Below are 17,810 nucleotides of genomic sequence, written 5' to 3'. Positions count from 1 at the left end.
AAACTACTTTACTTCAGATAGAATTTATCATGTCAGAAGAGGCTAAATCCCCTGTGAGGAAGGACTTGTGGGTCCTGGTGGATGAGAAGCTGGACATGAGCCAGCAGTATGCACTTGCAGCCCCGAAGTCCAACTGTGTTCTGTGTCCAACTGTATCCAACTGTGGCTGCATTAAAAAAGGGATGGCCAGCAGAGGGAGGTGATTGTCTCCCTCTACTCGACTCTTGTGAGGCCCCATCTGGAGCACTGCATCCAGGCCTGGGGCCCCCAGTACAGAAAGGATGTGGAGCTCTTTGATCAGGTCCACGGGAGGGCCACTAAGATGATCAGAGGGCTGGAGCACCTCTCCTATGAGGAAAGGATGAGGGAATTGGGCTTGTTGAGCTTGAAGAAGAGAAGGCTTCAGGGAGACCTCATTGTGGCTTTCCAGTACTTGAAGAGAGCATATAAACAGGAGGAGGAATGGCTGTTTAGGAGGGTGGATAGTGATTGGACAAGGGGGAATGGTTTTAAACTGAGGCAGGGGGAGTTTAGGTTGATATTAGGAGGAAGTTTTTCCACACACAGGGTGGTGATGTACTGGAACAGGTTGCCCAAGGAGGCTGTGGATGCCCCATCCCTGAAGGCATTCAAGGCCAGGTTGGATGTGGCTCTGGGCAGTCTGGTCTGGTGGTTGGCGACCCTGCACTTAGCAGGGGGGTTGAAACTAGATGATCACTGTGATCCTTTTCAACCCAGGTCATTCTATGATTCTATGTGATCACTACAACCAATAGGCTACCTATCATCTTGCTCATGGTGGTGCTGGCAGGCTAGGCAATGTTAACAGCATTGTGCCAGGGATGAGGCCCACCACTATTTCTAAACACGTTGCTGTCATCAGATGAGTGTTTAAGCAGCTCCTATCTTCCATCAAGTCATGTGGTAAATGCTAGCCTCCAATAAACACAAGGGAAAGAGCTTAGGACCATTAGCAGACTGTAACTGCAGGAATCTCCAGTGTTTGCCAGAACCCCCAGCCAATTTCAGAAGCCAGTGATTTATGAACCAAAACGTAGCCTGGACTGAGCACAAACAGCCCCATTTAGGAAATGTAACAAACATGGCATTAAGAGTTCAAACTTTGGACAAGGGCTAGAAGAAATTAACACGCATCATGAAAAAGAAAGAAAAAGCTCAACTTCTATCTTTCATTTATCTTGTATACTCTTGAACTACAATAATAATAAAACAGGATTTACTTTAGGAAAGCTTATCTGTTTTACAAAAAAAAACCAAACAAACAAAAAAAACACACAACAACAACAACACAACCAACCAGAAACTACCCTGCATACAGAAAACAAATATAAGAGAAGTCTCATTTGCAGAGTCCATCTAAATCCAGATGCAGATAGTAAGTTTGTATTTTACTAGGTACGGTGTGACTATGCAAAGCACAGCAATCCAAGGAAAGAATGCATATTTTGGGGCTGGCAAACCAGCAGGGAATAAAATACCAGAAGAACTCAAGGGCTTTCTCAGCCATCCCTTCACTTATGTGGTGGTAGCTGTCAGCAGCTTTTATAATGTTTTGGAAACTGCTGGATTTAACCACAGTAAGTTTTAGTCATCCAAGTACCAGAGCCGGTGGGTAATACATACAGCACCTGAGAGAATCTTAACATTCCATGAAATATATGGCAAGATTTTAAACACTCTTCTTGGCTAATTAGGACATGGTCCATACAGATGTTTTTAATCAAGAAAAAAAACTAGGGATTCCATATCACATGTGTGTTATCCATGCTTCAGTGGCAAATGAGATATTTCTCTACTAGCCTGATGAAACGGACTTTAACTAAGTTAAGTTTTTAATATTTTGCACTTGTTAAGAAAAGTTGCTCCTCAATAAGACGCAGTGCTTGTTGCCCGGCACTACTGAGAAGTTATTAACTTGTATCTGTGCTGCTACAGTCTCAAGCTGAGGGAAAAACATACGGCTACTCATTTTCAGTAAATAGTACTCAAAATGCATTATCTTGATCTTCACTCTTGGGAACGATGGTTACATAAAGAGCAGCAGCCTTTTCTAAAAGGCTCAGAAGAGACAAAGGATAAAGGGATTGTGGAAAAAACAAACAAAAAAAAACATATAGGCAGAGTAATACAGCTTAACTTCTATGCTTCAGCACAGCCTATGAATTCCTACAGGAAGTGTCTTTTCCATTACTAGATCAATAATCTCAAGAAGAATTTTGGAAAATACTTGTATTTATGCATGCAGATACCTGTTAGCTTTCCCTCATTCTTCCTGACCCACTTTCCTATATGCCCTTTCCTAATTCCTGACAAATCTCTTATTCATGGAGAAATTGACTAGTTTTACAAAGCATGGGAAGAAAAAAAAAAAAAGCCAGCTAAATCCAACATTTCGTTTGGCTTCTCTTTTGGAAGATAAGCTATTACAAAATTACAATTCCAACTCTACAGCTGAGTAGTAATCTTACATTAAAAAAATAATAATAAAATTAAATTAAAAAATCAACCTTTCCTCTGTTCCCCCAGACCCAAAGGCACGTTCCCTTTACAGACCAGGCTCAGAGCCACACACAGTAGATTAGTCCTCCCCTCTGCCTGTTCTCCTGAGCAAAACCATTCATTTGAAGCTTCTAACAGGGCCAGCATCGAGATGGTAGGGTAGTTAGAAATACAACACACACACACTACATGTCTTGCTGAGTTAGTCATCAGTTACTCTCTTCATCCTTTTTCATTAAAAGATCTCAAGTAAAGAGCAAAGGCAGTCAAATTCTGCATATATACACACACACACATTTCTACAGATACCCAAGCAAGACACAACAGTCAGTCTTTATAGTACCCTACTTGCAAAACCTCTATTACATCAAAGAAAGGTGTACTTTAGGCTAGTTTCTCAAAATATGACAGAGCAGTAAGTAGTTACAGAAGACAACTTAGGTTAAAACGTTTAAATGGCCACACTGTTCATCTCCAAAGTTTCTCTTGGATTTACTACTTAGTGCAGATCTAGAGGTCTGAAGAAAGAAAAAAAAAAAAAAACCCACCAAAAACGTAATGCTATTTTATTTAGATGTAGCATATAAAAATAAAAATACAATACAGGAATTCTTCACATTCATCCATTAGAGAAAGTATACTTTTAATCAGAGTCAGCAACTCTGCCTTTGTGATGGAAAACACGTGACAAGCAGTTCACAGAACCATGCTACTTACAGCTGGGAGCTGCTCCTTAGGGGGCCAGAAGCTTTGTCAAGTGGGACTAAGAGCAGGATTTCTACCTGTATTGAAAGCTGGAGTTGGATGGTCTGACGAGCTCTCAATCTCACAGGGGTGAAAAAGCTCTTTTGTTGTATTGCCTCAATTGCAGAGCGGACTAGAAATGCAGTTCTTATTCAGGATGCCAGCCTAGGGATGGTTTAATGCTTGGCTTTGTGTCTGTGCTGTTCAGTGCAATCTGAAAGGCCAGCACATCAGCTGATGTTGCCTTTACTTTTACTCTCAAGATATTTTTTTGCTTAACTTGAAGGTCAGGAATAGCAAGAGTACAGTTTTCAATTATCTTTAGTTAGCAGCAGCAGTCCCGGGAGTTTAGGATCACATTCACGATCACTTTGGAGCACAGCCCCAAGGACAGCAGGCTGGCAAGGCAGAACTGGAAGTGCCTGTAGTGGAGAAAGTAGGGAATAAAAACAACAAGTGGCATGGGACAAGAGAGGAAGGGATTATTTAGGTCAGCCTTTATGAAGAAATTGAACACCGAAGTAAATGAATTCCAGAGAATACTAAACAGCCTCCAAATTGCTTTCAGTAGTCCCAGCACAGATTACCGCATGACGAGGAGTGGGAAATTAGAATGCATATGCTTTTAGAGATACGTTATTAACCAAACAACTATTTATGGCTCTCGTTTTCACAGCAGCCCCACAGAGACCAGCCCCCAAGGCCTGCTGCCCAGCGCCCGCCGGGCTGCGCATTCGGGTTGCCATAGCAACGCGGCGGCGGCTCAAGGCAGCCTGCAGGCGCGGGAAGGCCCGGTGCTGCGCCCACTGCTGCCTATTGCAGCAGGCATCGGGATGCTGAAGGCTTGTGTCCTGTGCCATTGTGTTTCAAGAGACCGTTAGGAGAGACGTCCACTCCCACAGCTTCCTCGGCTGCCGACGTCCCACGCAGCTCATGTAGCGCACAGCAGCAGTGAGCTGAAGGAACAGGTCTAACAATTCAGCAAAACACTTGTCTGTTCAAGTACCTAGGGAAATTCTTATAGCATGATTACTGGAATTCACAGAACAAAGCTGAGCCCCCACTGCAAACTAGCATCTCCTTCTGAAGTCAATAGTACTGGGCTGATTTACATCAACCGTAAAATCAACCCTGAAACACAAGGGAGCTGGGAAACAAGAGAAAACAAACAACTCCCTCAAAAAAGCCACACAACCATTTGGGCTCTCATTTCAAGACAGAAGGTCCATGCTAGATTTCGGAGGTCTGCACAACACTCAAGTGACTTTTGCTGGGACTTCCAAGAAATTTCAAAAGGATAAATGCTTTCAAGAAGCTGGGTCTTTTAAAAACCTACAAATACACATCTAAAAATGCCTGAAAACAGATTCAGTTTACTTTCCGGCTGCACCAGTCATGATTCTATAAAACACCATGTAGAGCTGGAGTTCCTGCTTGCTCAGAACTAGAAGAGCAACTGAACTTCCTCATGGAAAGGTCATATTTCCAGATCCTAGGAAAAAAATCAGGTCTCTAGGATTTCAAATCTTGGAAGCAAATACATTGTTCTGGGAATATTTCCTCCCATAAGTAGTGTCATCCATTTAAGCTGGAATCAAGTTTCCTGATCATCCTCAGTCCCTTCTCAGGTTTAAAGCATTTTTTTTCACATAGGACCTTTCAACCCCTTTTTGATTAATCTAAGCATTTCTACAAAGCGCTTTCATGGCAGAAGATGAGTACCTATTAGGGTCTGTTTTCTAAAGGTAAATGAGTACCAAACTAGCCATAATTGGGCACTGCAAAGAGATCCACAGTAACAGGTAGAATTGCTGATTAGACCAACCACATCCAAATATCTTATTTTCAGAAAAATTAAATAATCAAAATCAAGCCAGCATTGTCACCTTGTATCCTCCACTAAAGGAAATGATCAATCTGAAATCTATAGCTTAAAAAATACATTACTCTCTCAGAAGCAGACATTCACCTAGAATATACTTCTATACTAATGTGGAATGGACGCAAGAACAGCTCCTCATAGTAAGTTTTTAAGGAAGGCTTTGCACAGGCTTCCTTCCATTCAACTTCTGCTGACTTTGGAACAAACAATGACGTCATTCTAGCTAGCGTGTCCATCAAACAAAAGTGTATATACATAAGAATCTTTCCAAAAACAGTAGGATACTCTTTAAATGGAAGCATCAGGTTTCTGTAATGCTTTGTGAACTTAGGATTTCTGAGGAGACATTTTCAACTGCTGATGGTGAGGTGTCACTTGACTGAATTTCACTTGAACCATGAATTTTAGGACTGCATCTTAGTCTGATCTTAGTGATCAGAAGCACTGGACTATATACTAGCTTTTTTCCTCACAAAGCTACAGGCCACTTTCTTTGCTAATATGAGCTGCAAGTACAATGGCCACTTCTCTCCCAGCCAAAGAATATGATGATCTCTTCCAAATCATCTGCATGCAGTTTGCCAAATTAGCTCATCCCACTTTCATTCACATAATACTGCCAAGTTCGCTCAACAGTCTATTCCTGCTAGAAGCAGCTAACAGTTATGTTTGATGTTTCAATCAATGTTGTGGTTTACAGTGCAAGTACACGTATATAATGTATCAAGAAGAGCTAGAAAAAAGCAGAAGATGTTTCACATGCTGGAAGATGCAGGGTGATTAGAAGAAATCCTCCGGAAGGTAGAGCTAAGAACAATAGGTCACAGTATAGTAGGTGCCAAATTTTCCTCAAAGGGAATGAAGAGGATAATAATAATAACAACCACCATAGAGTCTTCATCCTATTAGAAGCAACACAAGCAAAAAAACATATGTGTTTTCAGATTAGAAAACATTAGAAGAGCAACACTGTACTGTTATACAGGAAACAGGAATAAACAGAGCAGCTCTGTGTTGTATTTTTTTTTTTAAATCAAGCGTATGCTAACTCAGTGATCATCACAGCACTTCAACAGAAGAGATGTGTCAGGAGCCACATCCTTGAGAATATTTGGGAAAGGTTAACTAACAAGCAATTCAGCTGCACTGCGTCAGAGGGGCAAGCTTGGGAAGCAACCTAACATTCACAATTCACTAGTTTGAGGCTTCATGTAGCATGACTTGATTATCTTGTCAGCAGATATTTAAACTAAGAAAGCACCAGCTGTTTCACTGTCACAAAACAAAACAAAAAATTCTGTAACAAAAAAAAAAAAAAAAAAAATCCTGGGGAGAGAACAACTGCATGGAAGACAAATAATCTTGTCATAATTTAGAAACAAAACTAATTCCTATTTTTATGTGCTCCTTGTAGTCATTATTACTATTTTTAAGCCATTAGATATTTTTAGAATTAAAAAATAAAATCTTTTTAATGATTTCACCTCCTGGCCCAGCTTTTCAAGTGCAACTTCAAAGATCCATAGAAGACTGGAAGTTAAAATGGCCATCTAGAGAATACAAAAGATACACTATTCATGTAAGATATATATCATTAAAACTCAAGTATTACACATCTGAAATGCTTGCTAGAGTCAATGGATTAACACATTTCATGAAATCATGACTTCCAGACAGGCATATATGCTTTTATAAACTACTGTTTCGTTATCTGCTTTGCCTGCTTTTGACTTCATTCTCTTTATCACCAACTGTTCACAAGATATGGATATTTTATGAACTCACATGACACTATGTTTGCTTAAACTTAAATTTCCTTTAGAAATAAGACTAAATAGTAGTATTTTGTAGTACTCAACTCAGGCTAACTAATTTCATCTTAAGGATTTCTTTTTGAGAAAGGTATCTGAAGAACTGTTTAAACACTATGCTGGCATGTAGGTTATACAGGCAGATGCATACCAGAATAAGCGCTGTGATCACATGGTATCCAAACAAAAAAAGTCTTCAGAGTTCAGCTCTAAAGCCACATAGCAATCTATGTTAGTAAGAAGAGGATCTGACATATTTACATATTTATTTCCACTGTTGTTGCAGGTCTGCTCATCTTGCATTAAGACTGTATGGTACCAAGCTAGCATCAGCAGAGTTAGGAACAGTCAAGAAGCCAAGAAAGGGAACAAGATGGTATGTTAAATAATAGATAGTTACCTGCATCTCTCTCCTATAAGAGGAACTCATTGGCATCTAAGTTTAGCTGAAAGCACACTTGTTAAAAGAAGCCTATAAGCTTTTATGCTTTATGTTTGAATGCCAAGTTATGTTTTATGGCAGCTAAGGACAAGGTCCCTTACAAGGCAAAATGAATTACTCTTTCACACGCATGCACACACACACACAAAAGAGTATCCACTTTAGGGCTGACAGATATGCAACTCCTTATAGCCAAGTCTACATATACCTTCCACTTAACCAGCTAGCCAAGCTCCTTGACACACTTAGCTGTAAAAGTTTTTTTGGATACCATCTGCCCACCCTTTACTTTTCCCATCCCAAAGTAGAGACAGCTACAGGTCATGAATTATCTGCTCTTCAGTCAGCACAATTCAGAATTTAAAACAATCCGATTTCATACCACATTTCTGCTTTTAAGACTTTACCCATATGAATAAGGCTCCAAAAAACTACAGGGATTCAAATGCAGCATTCAGCAGCAAAATGATACTGCAATTTTTTTCTTCTTCTTCTTCTGATTTTCAGATGATTAGTTCCATCCCAAAACTGAAGAGTAAATCTTAGGTTACTAACCTGTTAATACTGGAGATAAAATTGCAAATAGTACACCTGTAAGCAGGGCTACCAGAACTCAAGTCTGCTTATATATGCACATATTGGACACCAGTGACACTGTTAGTTCTACTGATATTATTGATTTTATATATTATCTTGCTCTCCTTGTATTCACACAACATTAAATAATTCTGTTTAAAAAAAAAAAAAAAAAGACAAAATTCCTCCCTACCCCCTGCTGTATTTTGTTCAATGCTTTTAGCTTCTAATCTCTGCTGGAAGCCACAGATATTGCATTGCTTCAGTAATGGACAGAAGATCTGCTCACCACCCAGCCCACTCTCCCCCAGACTGCTCTTTTGATTAGTGAGGGGAAAAAGAAATAAAAATAAAAAAAAATAAAAAAAACACACACACTGACATAATTGTTAAAAGTGCCAGTAAGATCCAAATTTTCCCCAACAATTAGATGAAATTAAGAACTGTTGTGTTCACCTTTTTATTGAACGCTAGGCTAGACTGCTTTCAGCTTTCCAAAGTAGTGTAAAACACTGTTTTTGTATAAGTAGACTTTGTTGCATAGATATTCCATTCAAACAGAAAACAAAGTATCTATCTTAAACATCTATGCCATTTTTGGAAGAAAGCACAAGTTTTCTGGGATTTTTTTGTTGGATTGAAGACTATCTTATAAGGTAAGAAAACAAAAGCAAAACAAGCAAACAAAAAAACTGCACTGCTTTATTGTTCCCTAAAAGGCATGGAGTTTGCTTTAACTCAATAGAAGGATTCTGCACCTGCAAGTCTCTCAGCTGTATATACGAGAATCAGCCATGCCCACTTCTCTATTTACATAACTTGGAAAAGGTTTGCATAAGCTTTAAATAAATTTGAAAGCTTATAAACAGAAATCACTTCCTTACTCTCGCACAGAATTCAGCACTTTCTCCCACGGCTATTTATGTTAGAAAGCCTGTACATATTGCAAAATCTGGAATGGCCTCAGAAGCACTGCTTTCACTTCCCCCTTTCCAAAAAGGGGGGCTAAAAATCTGAGCACAACTGTAAAGTGAAGAGCAACTTTGTGCACTGTTAGAGAGCTGAGGACTCAACTAGAGATACAACTGGAACTCACGTTAAGAGTCATAGCAACAGGAGCTGAAAACAGTTTTTAGTCACTATCTCCACACACACTGCTGATTCCATGTAGAAAAACATAGATGTTCCCAGATGACTCTTATGCCCCAGGACATTATTTACTGAAAGGCTCAAAACCAAGTACCTTAAGTTCTGGAAGTACCCCAGAGCCATCCCTTCAACAGTACTTGAACTGAACACACAGAGAAGAATTGCATCTACTTCTTGTACTTAATACATTTTGGAAGACTTCTTTATCAACTAGCACTGTTTGAATCAAGTGATGTCTAGGATGTAGATCTTCTACAGGAAAAAAAAAAAAAAAAAGTAGTTGACTTGAAATGAAATCATGTGAAGGCCTCTTCAGGCTGTATGACAAGAAGGAAAAGCTTATGCTAACGCAGCCTCAAGCACTGCTTCACAATATGCAAGTATACTCTCACTATGGTATGCATCTGCTTACTACTCCATACCTCCTATTCCAGGCAGAAACTTTTGATATTACCAGCGAGATGGGAGTCCCTAAATTTGTCAGCTTTATTAGTCAATCCAATACTACAAAAACAGCATCTTAAAAATCTTATGAGCTCTTACAATTACCAGGCTGTCTCAATCTCCCTCTAATTCTTCTACATTTTCAGCTTCTCTATTTAATATATAAACATTGATTTCTTTCTGTGTTAATTTACTTTCAGAACCTTCTCAAATGATTACAAGGTATATATGCATTAATAAACCACATTACATCTGGAAGGAACATTACTGTGCTCAGCTGCAAGGAGCAGGGGCATTTCACTGCAAGATACAAAGAAAACCTCAAATACTGACTGAAAATAAAACATTTTCATTTCATTCATTCATTCACATACAAATATTTATTGGCATTAAACAAATGTTAAATAAATGTTAAATTTGTTTAATTTGTTTAATTGGACTGAACTGAGTGCATGTTATGAAGCTAATCCTAACATCTAGACATTGCTCTCAGTCACATGGCCTGATTTTTGGGCGATCCTGTGTAGGGACAGGAGTTGGACTCAATCATCCTTGCGAGTCCCTTCCAACTTGGGATGCTTTATGATTCTAACAAAAACTAAGTAAATATATATCTACTGAAACTTCATACCTGTCAGAGCTATTCTTTTCATCTTGAATCTGATCATTTCTCACTTTTTTAAAGGTCAGGATCAAGTTGTTATCACAATACAAGTTGGATCCTCTTACTGAAGATGGCTGAGTTTTGAACTTCTTAAAATTAAGCATTCAGAAAGGCTTATTACTGTATTTTCCCACCATGTTCTCCCCTGCAAATAATTTCTGAAAGAAACTGGACGCCTCCTTTGATTCCCGTTAATCAGGAGGGGCTACAGACTCACCAGTGGTTCAACAACTACTCCTGTTGTTATATTGCTTGCTGTTGCTCAGAAATGGCTATTTTTCCCTTCTTGCATCTCCAAAAGCTCCTTCACCTCCCAGTGCATGCTAGGAAGTGACAAGTGAATGGGACCAGATGTTCAGCTGCCAAGCTTACCTTCTGCCAGTATTACAAAATAAGCACTCAAGTGCTCAATGATATCCTGTGAGGATTAAGGTGACTTAAGTCATTGGAAACTTCTAGAAGAAAATGTGGCTTTGGAAATAGAGGTGAGCACAAGCACACACAATCACCCAAACATTGCTTCAGCTTCACTTTCTATCCCATTCTCCTTTCCCAAACACTAGCATTCAAGAAACATATCATTTGTCTGGATTACAAAGACACCATAATATTTGCTCAGATCTTCCTGTGGTAGAATTACAACAAAGTAATGTACAACACTTTGAGGAAGATGTGGAAGGCTTTTCAGCAGAAGTGTTTTATTAAAAGTGATAGTTCTCTGAGAATTAATCAGGATGGAAAATGACATGCCAGAAAGTAAAAACTAGTCTTAAAAAATTAGCTTTTCTTGGGAGGAAAAAGTGAACTAACAGTAAGAAAATTGCCAGTAAAATAATTGACTTTCAGTTTCCACATAACATTTCCCTAAGTTTCCATTAAAACATTCACCCGGCTAGATATTAGCCGCCAAACTGGAAATGGATAACATAACTAAGGTAACTTACCAAGTGATTACAGTGGGGAAAAAAATCTCAACCAACCAACCAAAAACAGCAGTAAGACAGTCTGTGGCAAGTGGTTCTGCTTGATGTTAGTTTGTAACTTCAGGGAAACCTTAATTTAACCATTCTATATAGCCCTGGCAAAAGCCTGCAATGGCAAATACAAACTTAATTGTTTTGATATAAAAACAGTTTTATTCCTGAGTGGATGCTCAATAACCTTCCTTTATGTAAGCTTTTACACTGGGCTGACCTCTACTATTGCTGGGAGAGAGCATGACACCAAATCCTACTTTCTCTGAGAGAACTTTTAAATGAAATCATCTTTAAAAACATTTTGACAGAAAGATAACATTTTACAGTGTTGATGGAAACTAACTGAATTGTAACTAACTTTTAGATTCCAATTTCAGAGTTAAATTCACTAGTTACTGATTCTCCAAATGCAGACAGCCCAGAGATTCACCTCCCTGCTTAATGCTATTGCCGAAGATCTACATGGATGTCACTGTTTATCATTAGTGAAAGAGTATCACTATTTACTCATGTGAAATGGAATGAGAGATGATTTTCCTGCATATTAGCCATACAAGATTATTTTCCCATACTTAAAAAGAGTTGTCTTGCTCATGACCACCAGCACTTGGGGTACCCTTTGAGGAAGCCATATGTAAACGCTGTCTTTAACAACTTCAGCTCACTTCTTTAGAAACAGGTTTGCACACTCACTTCCGCAGTAACTTCTGGATTTAGACAGTGGCCTCAGACAAGCTTGGTAGCTCTAAGTTGTGAAAGATGATCCCAACGATCCCACAAATGTTAAATCAGTCAATTAAAGAGAAAATATTAAGTCAAAGTTCAAGCACTTCCACATTCTTACTCATTTGTGACACCATCAGCCAATTTCTGTAGCAGAATCCAGCTGCCAGCATGCTGCTGCCAAAATAGTCTGTAGCAGGAAATACAGATATTATCACAAAACAACAACAACAAAACCAAAAAAAACCAGACAACCAGCAAAAACAACCTTGGTGTAATTCAGTTAAATAGCCAACAAGAACACCTCATCTGCTCAATTAGATCTGCTATTAACAGTGGTAATTTTAGCTCTCATTATCAATGCCATATGCCCTACTGTAGTCACAATTACCAGAAATACATGTCCTATAACACTAACAAAGAATAGCTGCAGCACTCAAGTTGAGGAATCAGGACCTTGGAGGCCAAGAAATAGTAAAAGCAAGTATTCCAACTTGAATACAATCACCCTAAACAGAAAGAGGGAACTGCGAATTGTGACTGCCTTGCAGTGATGGTGCAGGTGCATTTCATGCTTCCTGTATGCAACAAAGGAAAGCAGTCATCTTCATTTTTCCTTTTGTACATCCAGTAGCAGACTATAGGGGTAGTAATCAGAAGAAAGGATACCACAGAACAAGCCAGGAACCAGCTCCCTGTGTCTCCTCTCTGCTAGCAGAAAGGAGAGACAAATCCTTACTAAACAATGGCGCTGCTTCTGACTGAGTCCCTCTGAAACAGAGATCCCTTCAAAGATGAGTATCTATGCTTTAAAGAAAATAGTGAGGCTTTTCAAGAAAGCTCACAGACAAAATTTCCCCTGACCCCTGAAGATCTAACCAAGAGGTTGAAACTGTGAAAATAATAGATTGAGAAGTCTGTCTCTCTTGCAGAGGCAGGAAGGTCTTCCAACCAAATCATCAATTCTTAAACTTTCTAGAAGAATTCCTGTATGTCATGCTTTGTCACCACAGCATGAAAAGAAAAACAACAACAGCCACCCCACCAAAAAACAAATCAACAACAACAACAAAAAAAAAAAGGCAAAAAGGCAAACAGGTTCAGTGTTATTCTGTACAGACTTTAGAGAAATACACAGCCTTGTAAATTTAAGAAATTTCATCTCATCTGAAAATGGACTCTAATTTAGAAATCAAAATAAGTCCTTATTAAGCTAATCCAGCAAACACAGAGGGCTTGATGGAAGACAGGGGGTCAACTTTGAGAACATCATCATGTGTAACAGGGAAAACACAGTTTAAAGACTTCCAAGCACAATGCTATTTTATACAGCTAATGCAGTCATGCTCTCTGAGTTCTTGGAGGGATGGAGATGTGACTTTTTTTGACCTAGAACTTCTGTATCTGTCTGAAAGATTCCCAAGCACTAAGGAGTGTTTGTTTTAAAGCCAGTAAGAAAAAAAATCACATCCTCACCTTATTTATTGCTGAATCAAACTACCCCAGAGAGTTCCATGAGATGTTTATGTAAGATTGCTATTTATTGCCACCGCATTGTCCTCACCCCGACACACTGCACTGCATTTGTTTTCAGCATCACCAGCTTAAATTTTAATTCTAACTTACAGTAATACAAATAAATAAATAAATCACACCTGGAAGTTCCACAGAAGAGCCGTTTCATCAGCATGTACCACCTCCCCAGCAGCTGCCATGACTATTAATAGCAACAATTTCTGTATATTTTCTAACTCATACCAACAGAGCTCACAAATCTTGGCCTGCTCACCTTTGAAAACACTCACAAGCAGCATCAGTTTATGGAGCTCATGCAGACTGAGACCTGATGGTCTCCAACTCCCCTGCTTTCCCCCTAAATTAAAGATAAGAGAGGCTTTAACTGAGAGAAACCACTCCTTCATTAGCATTTCTTAGTAGGCTCTCCCTGAAAAGACCTCAGCACTGTTCCTGGCTATGCTGACTTCCTATGACCAATTTATTCAGCTCTTAACTCCTGTAGCTGAATTACCAAGCGAGTTCTCTTCTGCTGCTCTACAACAACCCTCACGCTCTTTCGGTAATAACCTAATTCTTTCTTTTCCTCATAAGCTTTTACCCATTCTCTGTTATTTCTGCAGCATGTTGGGATCCAGACCCACACTAGAAATGACTCAACACATACATCTGACATGAATGCCAGCATTACTCAGCCTTATTGTTAGCGTGAGCATGCTGTAGCTCTAGGAGCCGCAGCAGATTCCCAATAGCTTTTTCTGCCTGGATTTCCTCCAGCTCACAGAAACAATCAGCATTTGCACACCCACCTGCAGTCACTCTCTTCATGCAAAAGCTCCATATCAGCACACTGTTGGTAAACTGATTCCCCTCCACCTGGCATTTTTTTTGGGGGGTACAGTGACGGGAAGAGAGAAAAAGAAGTGTCCGCCAACAATTTAGCCACCAGACTTAGCGTACTGCTTTTAAACCACTCTGTGGCATTTCCATGCTGACCAAAGCCAGCAGTATCAACACACAAAACCCAACAATGAGCAGCTTGAAAGTGCTGAAACTACTCACTCACTAAATAAATAAAACACCCACAGCAAGCCTTATTTGATTAGATATACCCATGAAACTAACAACAAATGAAGAAAAAGATCAAAGAACACTTAAATTTTTTAATTTATTATTTTTTTCTAATTCACTGTGTGATAGAGGAAGCCTACATCAGCCACCTACCTAACAACCCAGGTTTTTATAAGGTCTTATACAGGTAAAGACAAAGGAAAACTGCTACCAAGCCAGAGAACAAGCATAGTGTAAATCACTTAAAGATCTGCCCTCTCAGAACATTAATAATCATTAAGGTATGAAAAACCATCAAGTCCCACTCTCACCATGCCCACTGACCATGTCCCTCAGTACCACATCCACACAGCCCTCAAACACCTCCACAGATAGTGACTCTACCACCACCCTGGGCAGCCTGAGCCACTGCCTCACCACTCCTTCTGAGAACAATTTTTTCCTAATAACCTGAACCTCTCCAGGTGCAACTTGAGGCCATTCCCTCTCATTCCATCTCTGTTACCTGGGAGACAAGGACAGCACCCACCTCACCACAACCTCCTCTCAGGTGGCTGTAGAGAGCAATGAGGTCTCCTCTGAGCCTCCTCTTCTCCAGACTGAACAACCCCAGCTCCCTCAGCTGCTTCCCATCAGACTTGTGCTCCAGGCCCCTCACAGCTCTATTGCCCTTTTCTGGGCACACTCCAGGACCTTCTTGTAGCGGGGGTCCCAAAACTGTACACAGTTCAGTGAAGACAGAAGAAAAGACAAATAGCCACCAAGCTAAAGAACTAGCAGAGCGCATGTCACTTTGAGTCTTCCACACACATATTTCTGTTAGGTGAGGAGGAATGAAAGTTAAATGCAAGAGTGCCCTACTGAGCAGCTAAAGCAGTCAGGTCTCAGGTTCTCACTTGGTTAGCAAGATAACATGAGCTACACAATTTTTTTTCAGGGCATCCTTTCCACATTCCCAACAGCAGCAGTGAGACACAGAGCGTACAGGAGCACAGTCAGATATGATCCAAAAGCACTAGCTTTCAGAGGACTGGCAGTATGAACACCGCATATTCATTCACTGCTTCTCTGCAGCTAAGCGGCCCCGCACTCTGCTTTCACTCATTTCCATGTGCTTTCTGGGTGGGGCAGCTTTTGCCAACTTCACATCTCTCCATCTGGTTTTTCAACGAGTCAGACAACAGGACCCCATAAACACGCTAGAAACATCTATCAGTCTCCGGAGCGCCGTTACCCGCAAAAAGCACATTTCTGGAACTTGCCCGTTCATCTCTTAGAACCCACCCGGAGGGCACGCAGCGCAGTCCGCATCCTAACACTCGCAGCGCCACAGCTCCCAGCCAGCTCGCCTTGAGGCTGGAGCAACTCACATCCGCTCCCACCCCGCAGTCGCTGCCCCCCGGGACGATGCAGGGACCCGCGCCCCAGCCGGGCCCCCCGCGGCGCCCCCTGCTGCCCGCGGGGCAGCTCCCGGCCGCCGCCCGCCTCCGCGCCCCGCGCAGCCCGAGCACAGCAGGCTGCCCGGGGGCTCCCTGAAGCGACGACAACTCTATGCGCACACCCACACATGCACACGGACAGACGCGGCACGAACGTGCTCCTAGAGGAGGAGGCGCGGCAACTTACAGCAGAAGACCCCCAAGTACCCGAGGAGCAGCAGGCGGAGGCTCGCCATCTTCCCGGCAGCGGCCGCTTCCCCCGGGCGGCAGCGGATAATCACCGCGGGGCGACGCCGGCTGCGGCGGGGCGTGGGGCGCGGCCCGGCCGGCGCGGAACGGAACGGAGCGAGGGGGCGGCCCGGCCCGGCCTCGCCTCAGGCGGCCCCCGCAGGGCTGCGGGGCTCCGCGCTCGCCCCGGAGCTCCTCTGCGGAGCGGGGCCCGGAGGGGCGGTGCCGGCCGGTAGGGGGCAGCCCGCGACGGGGCAGATCCAGGCGGCGCCGGGGCGGCAGGTGGGGAGCGGGCGGGGGCTGCTAGTGGTGGGTACCGAAGTTTGCGGCTCTCAGGCGCAGCGCCTTCCCGCGCTGCTCGGTACAGCCGGGAGGCTCCTGGTTTCGGCTGCTTGGTCCTCCGCGTCCCCGGGCTGTGCGGGGCGACGCTGGGCCCCCGAGTCGTTTCTCAGGGCCCGTAGCCTTGACCGCTTGTCAGCTCTCCGTCGCCGTATGTACGTGTTTACATGTGAATTCACGGGCGTTGGCAGCGGCAGAATAAACTTTGGCTTCGATTACAAAAAGCTTAAACTTCTCCCTCGAGAAGCTCACAGTCACTGCTTGCGTTCGCTTCTGTTATTACAACCATCCAGGATGGAGAGCAGTGGAATGGAAGCAGGCGTCACAGAGTGAATGGTTAAACAGAAGTGCAGGTGGATGCTCTTGGCAAAAAGGGAGCAATGTGATGGCAGGGAGCATCTTCAGGCACAGAGCTCAGCCACAGCCATCCATCACACCCGTGCAGGATAGGATGCTGTGTGCATGTATACGCCAGCACAGCAGGGCAGCACAGTCACCTCCGCAGCCTCCTGTCTTGGCACTTTATACGTGGTTTAGGAAGTTCTTCATTAAATATGCAGGAGGTGCACTGGCCCTTTAAATGTAGCAATTGGGGAAAACAACTCATCACAACTAATTCTGCATCCGAGTCGTTTCTAATGACATCTTAAAATACACTAGCAATGTAATATGGTTCTGTAATAGGAAAAGTTTGAGAAGTATTTCTGATTATCAGTGCAGCAACACTGGTTGTATTTTTAGACTGTATCAAAATGGGAAAAGATTATTTATAAATGAAGTATCCAGCAGCTCTTTTAGTAGCAACCAGAGAATTAGGATGAAACTCTTCATATCAAAATCTGAGTCTATTTATCATGTGCAAAAATGTACATAGAACACAAGTAATATTTCTGCCAAAAAAAAAAAAAAAAACCACAAAAAAAGTGTATATATATATATATTTATACACACACGCGTACATATTGCAAGTATATAGTGCCACTCTATGGGAGAAGCCTGGTGGAAAAGGTATAGAGAAGGGGAATGTCAAGAAATGGCAGTACAATATTAAGGGAAGGGACAGCTCACAGGGTGGCTGCTGAAGCCAACACAATGACAAAGAACCAATGGTGTGAATGAAGAGATCAGAGGTGAAGAGAAGGTGTCTCATTAGGAATCAGAGTCCTTTCATCACAGTAAATACACCATTCCAATTGTCCAAATAGATGGACTGTTATATAGCATTTAATTTGGATTTCATTAGCATGACTCATACCACAGTAAGTCCACTTAAATGCTTTCAGTTT

At 41.7% G+C, this 17,810-nt stretch overlaps 1 protein-coding gene and 1 long non-coding RNA gene across 6 annotated transcripts in view; one reads left to right on the top strand and one right to left on the bottom strand.

Annotated features, from left to right (window-relative positions):
* JAM2 (junctional adhesion molecule 2) overlaps positions 1–16,349 on the bottom strand; it is a 32,500-nt gene extending 16,151 nt beyond the window's left edge. For 2 of the 5 annotated variants that reach the window (XM_090121418.1, XM_090121423.1), the window contains exon 1: positions 13,722–13,761. In XM_090121418.1, the coding sequence (XP_089977544.1) occupies positions 13,722–13,746 (25 nt within the window). In that variant the 5' untranslated portion in view covers positions 13,747–13,761. Of the gene's footprint in view, positions 1–3,237; positions 4,621–13,721; positions 13,762–16,144 lie in introns of those variants that run through there. The other 3 variants (XM_090121430.1, XM_090121444.1, XM_090121446.1) reach the window with 3 other exon arrangements.
* Positions 4,148–13,702, top strand: LOC116242092 (uncharacterized). The gene is made up of 3 exons (XR_004169659.2): positions 4,148–4,232; positions 7,244–7,333; positions 9,769–13,702. It is a non-coding gene; the product is annotated as an uncharacterized LOC116242092 (long non-coding RNA).
* Positions 16,350–17,810: the final 1,461 nt, after the last annotated feature.

This window comes from Phasianus colchicus, chromosome 1 (genome assembly GCF_987193195.1).
Source record: "Phasianus colchicus chromosome 1, bPhaCol1.hap1.1, whole genome shotgun sequence".
Classification (NCBI taxonomy): Eukaryota; Metazoa; Chordata; class Aves; order Galliformes; family Phasianidae; genus Phasianus; species Phasianus colchicus.
The sequence above is the reverse complement of the archived record's forward strand: the minus strand, read 5'-3'. Positions and strand labels throughout refer to the sequence as shown.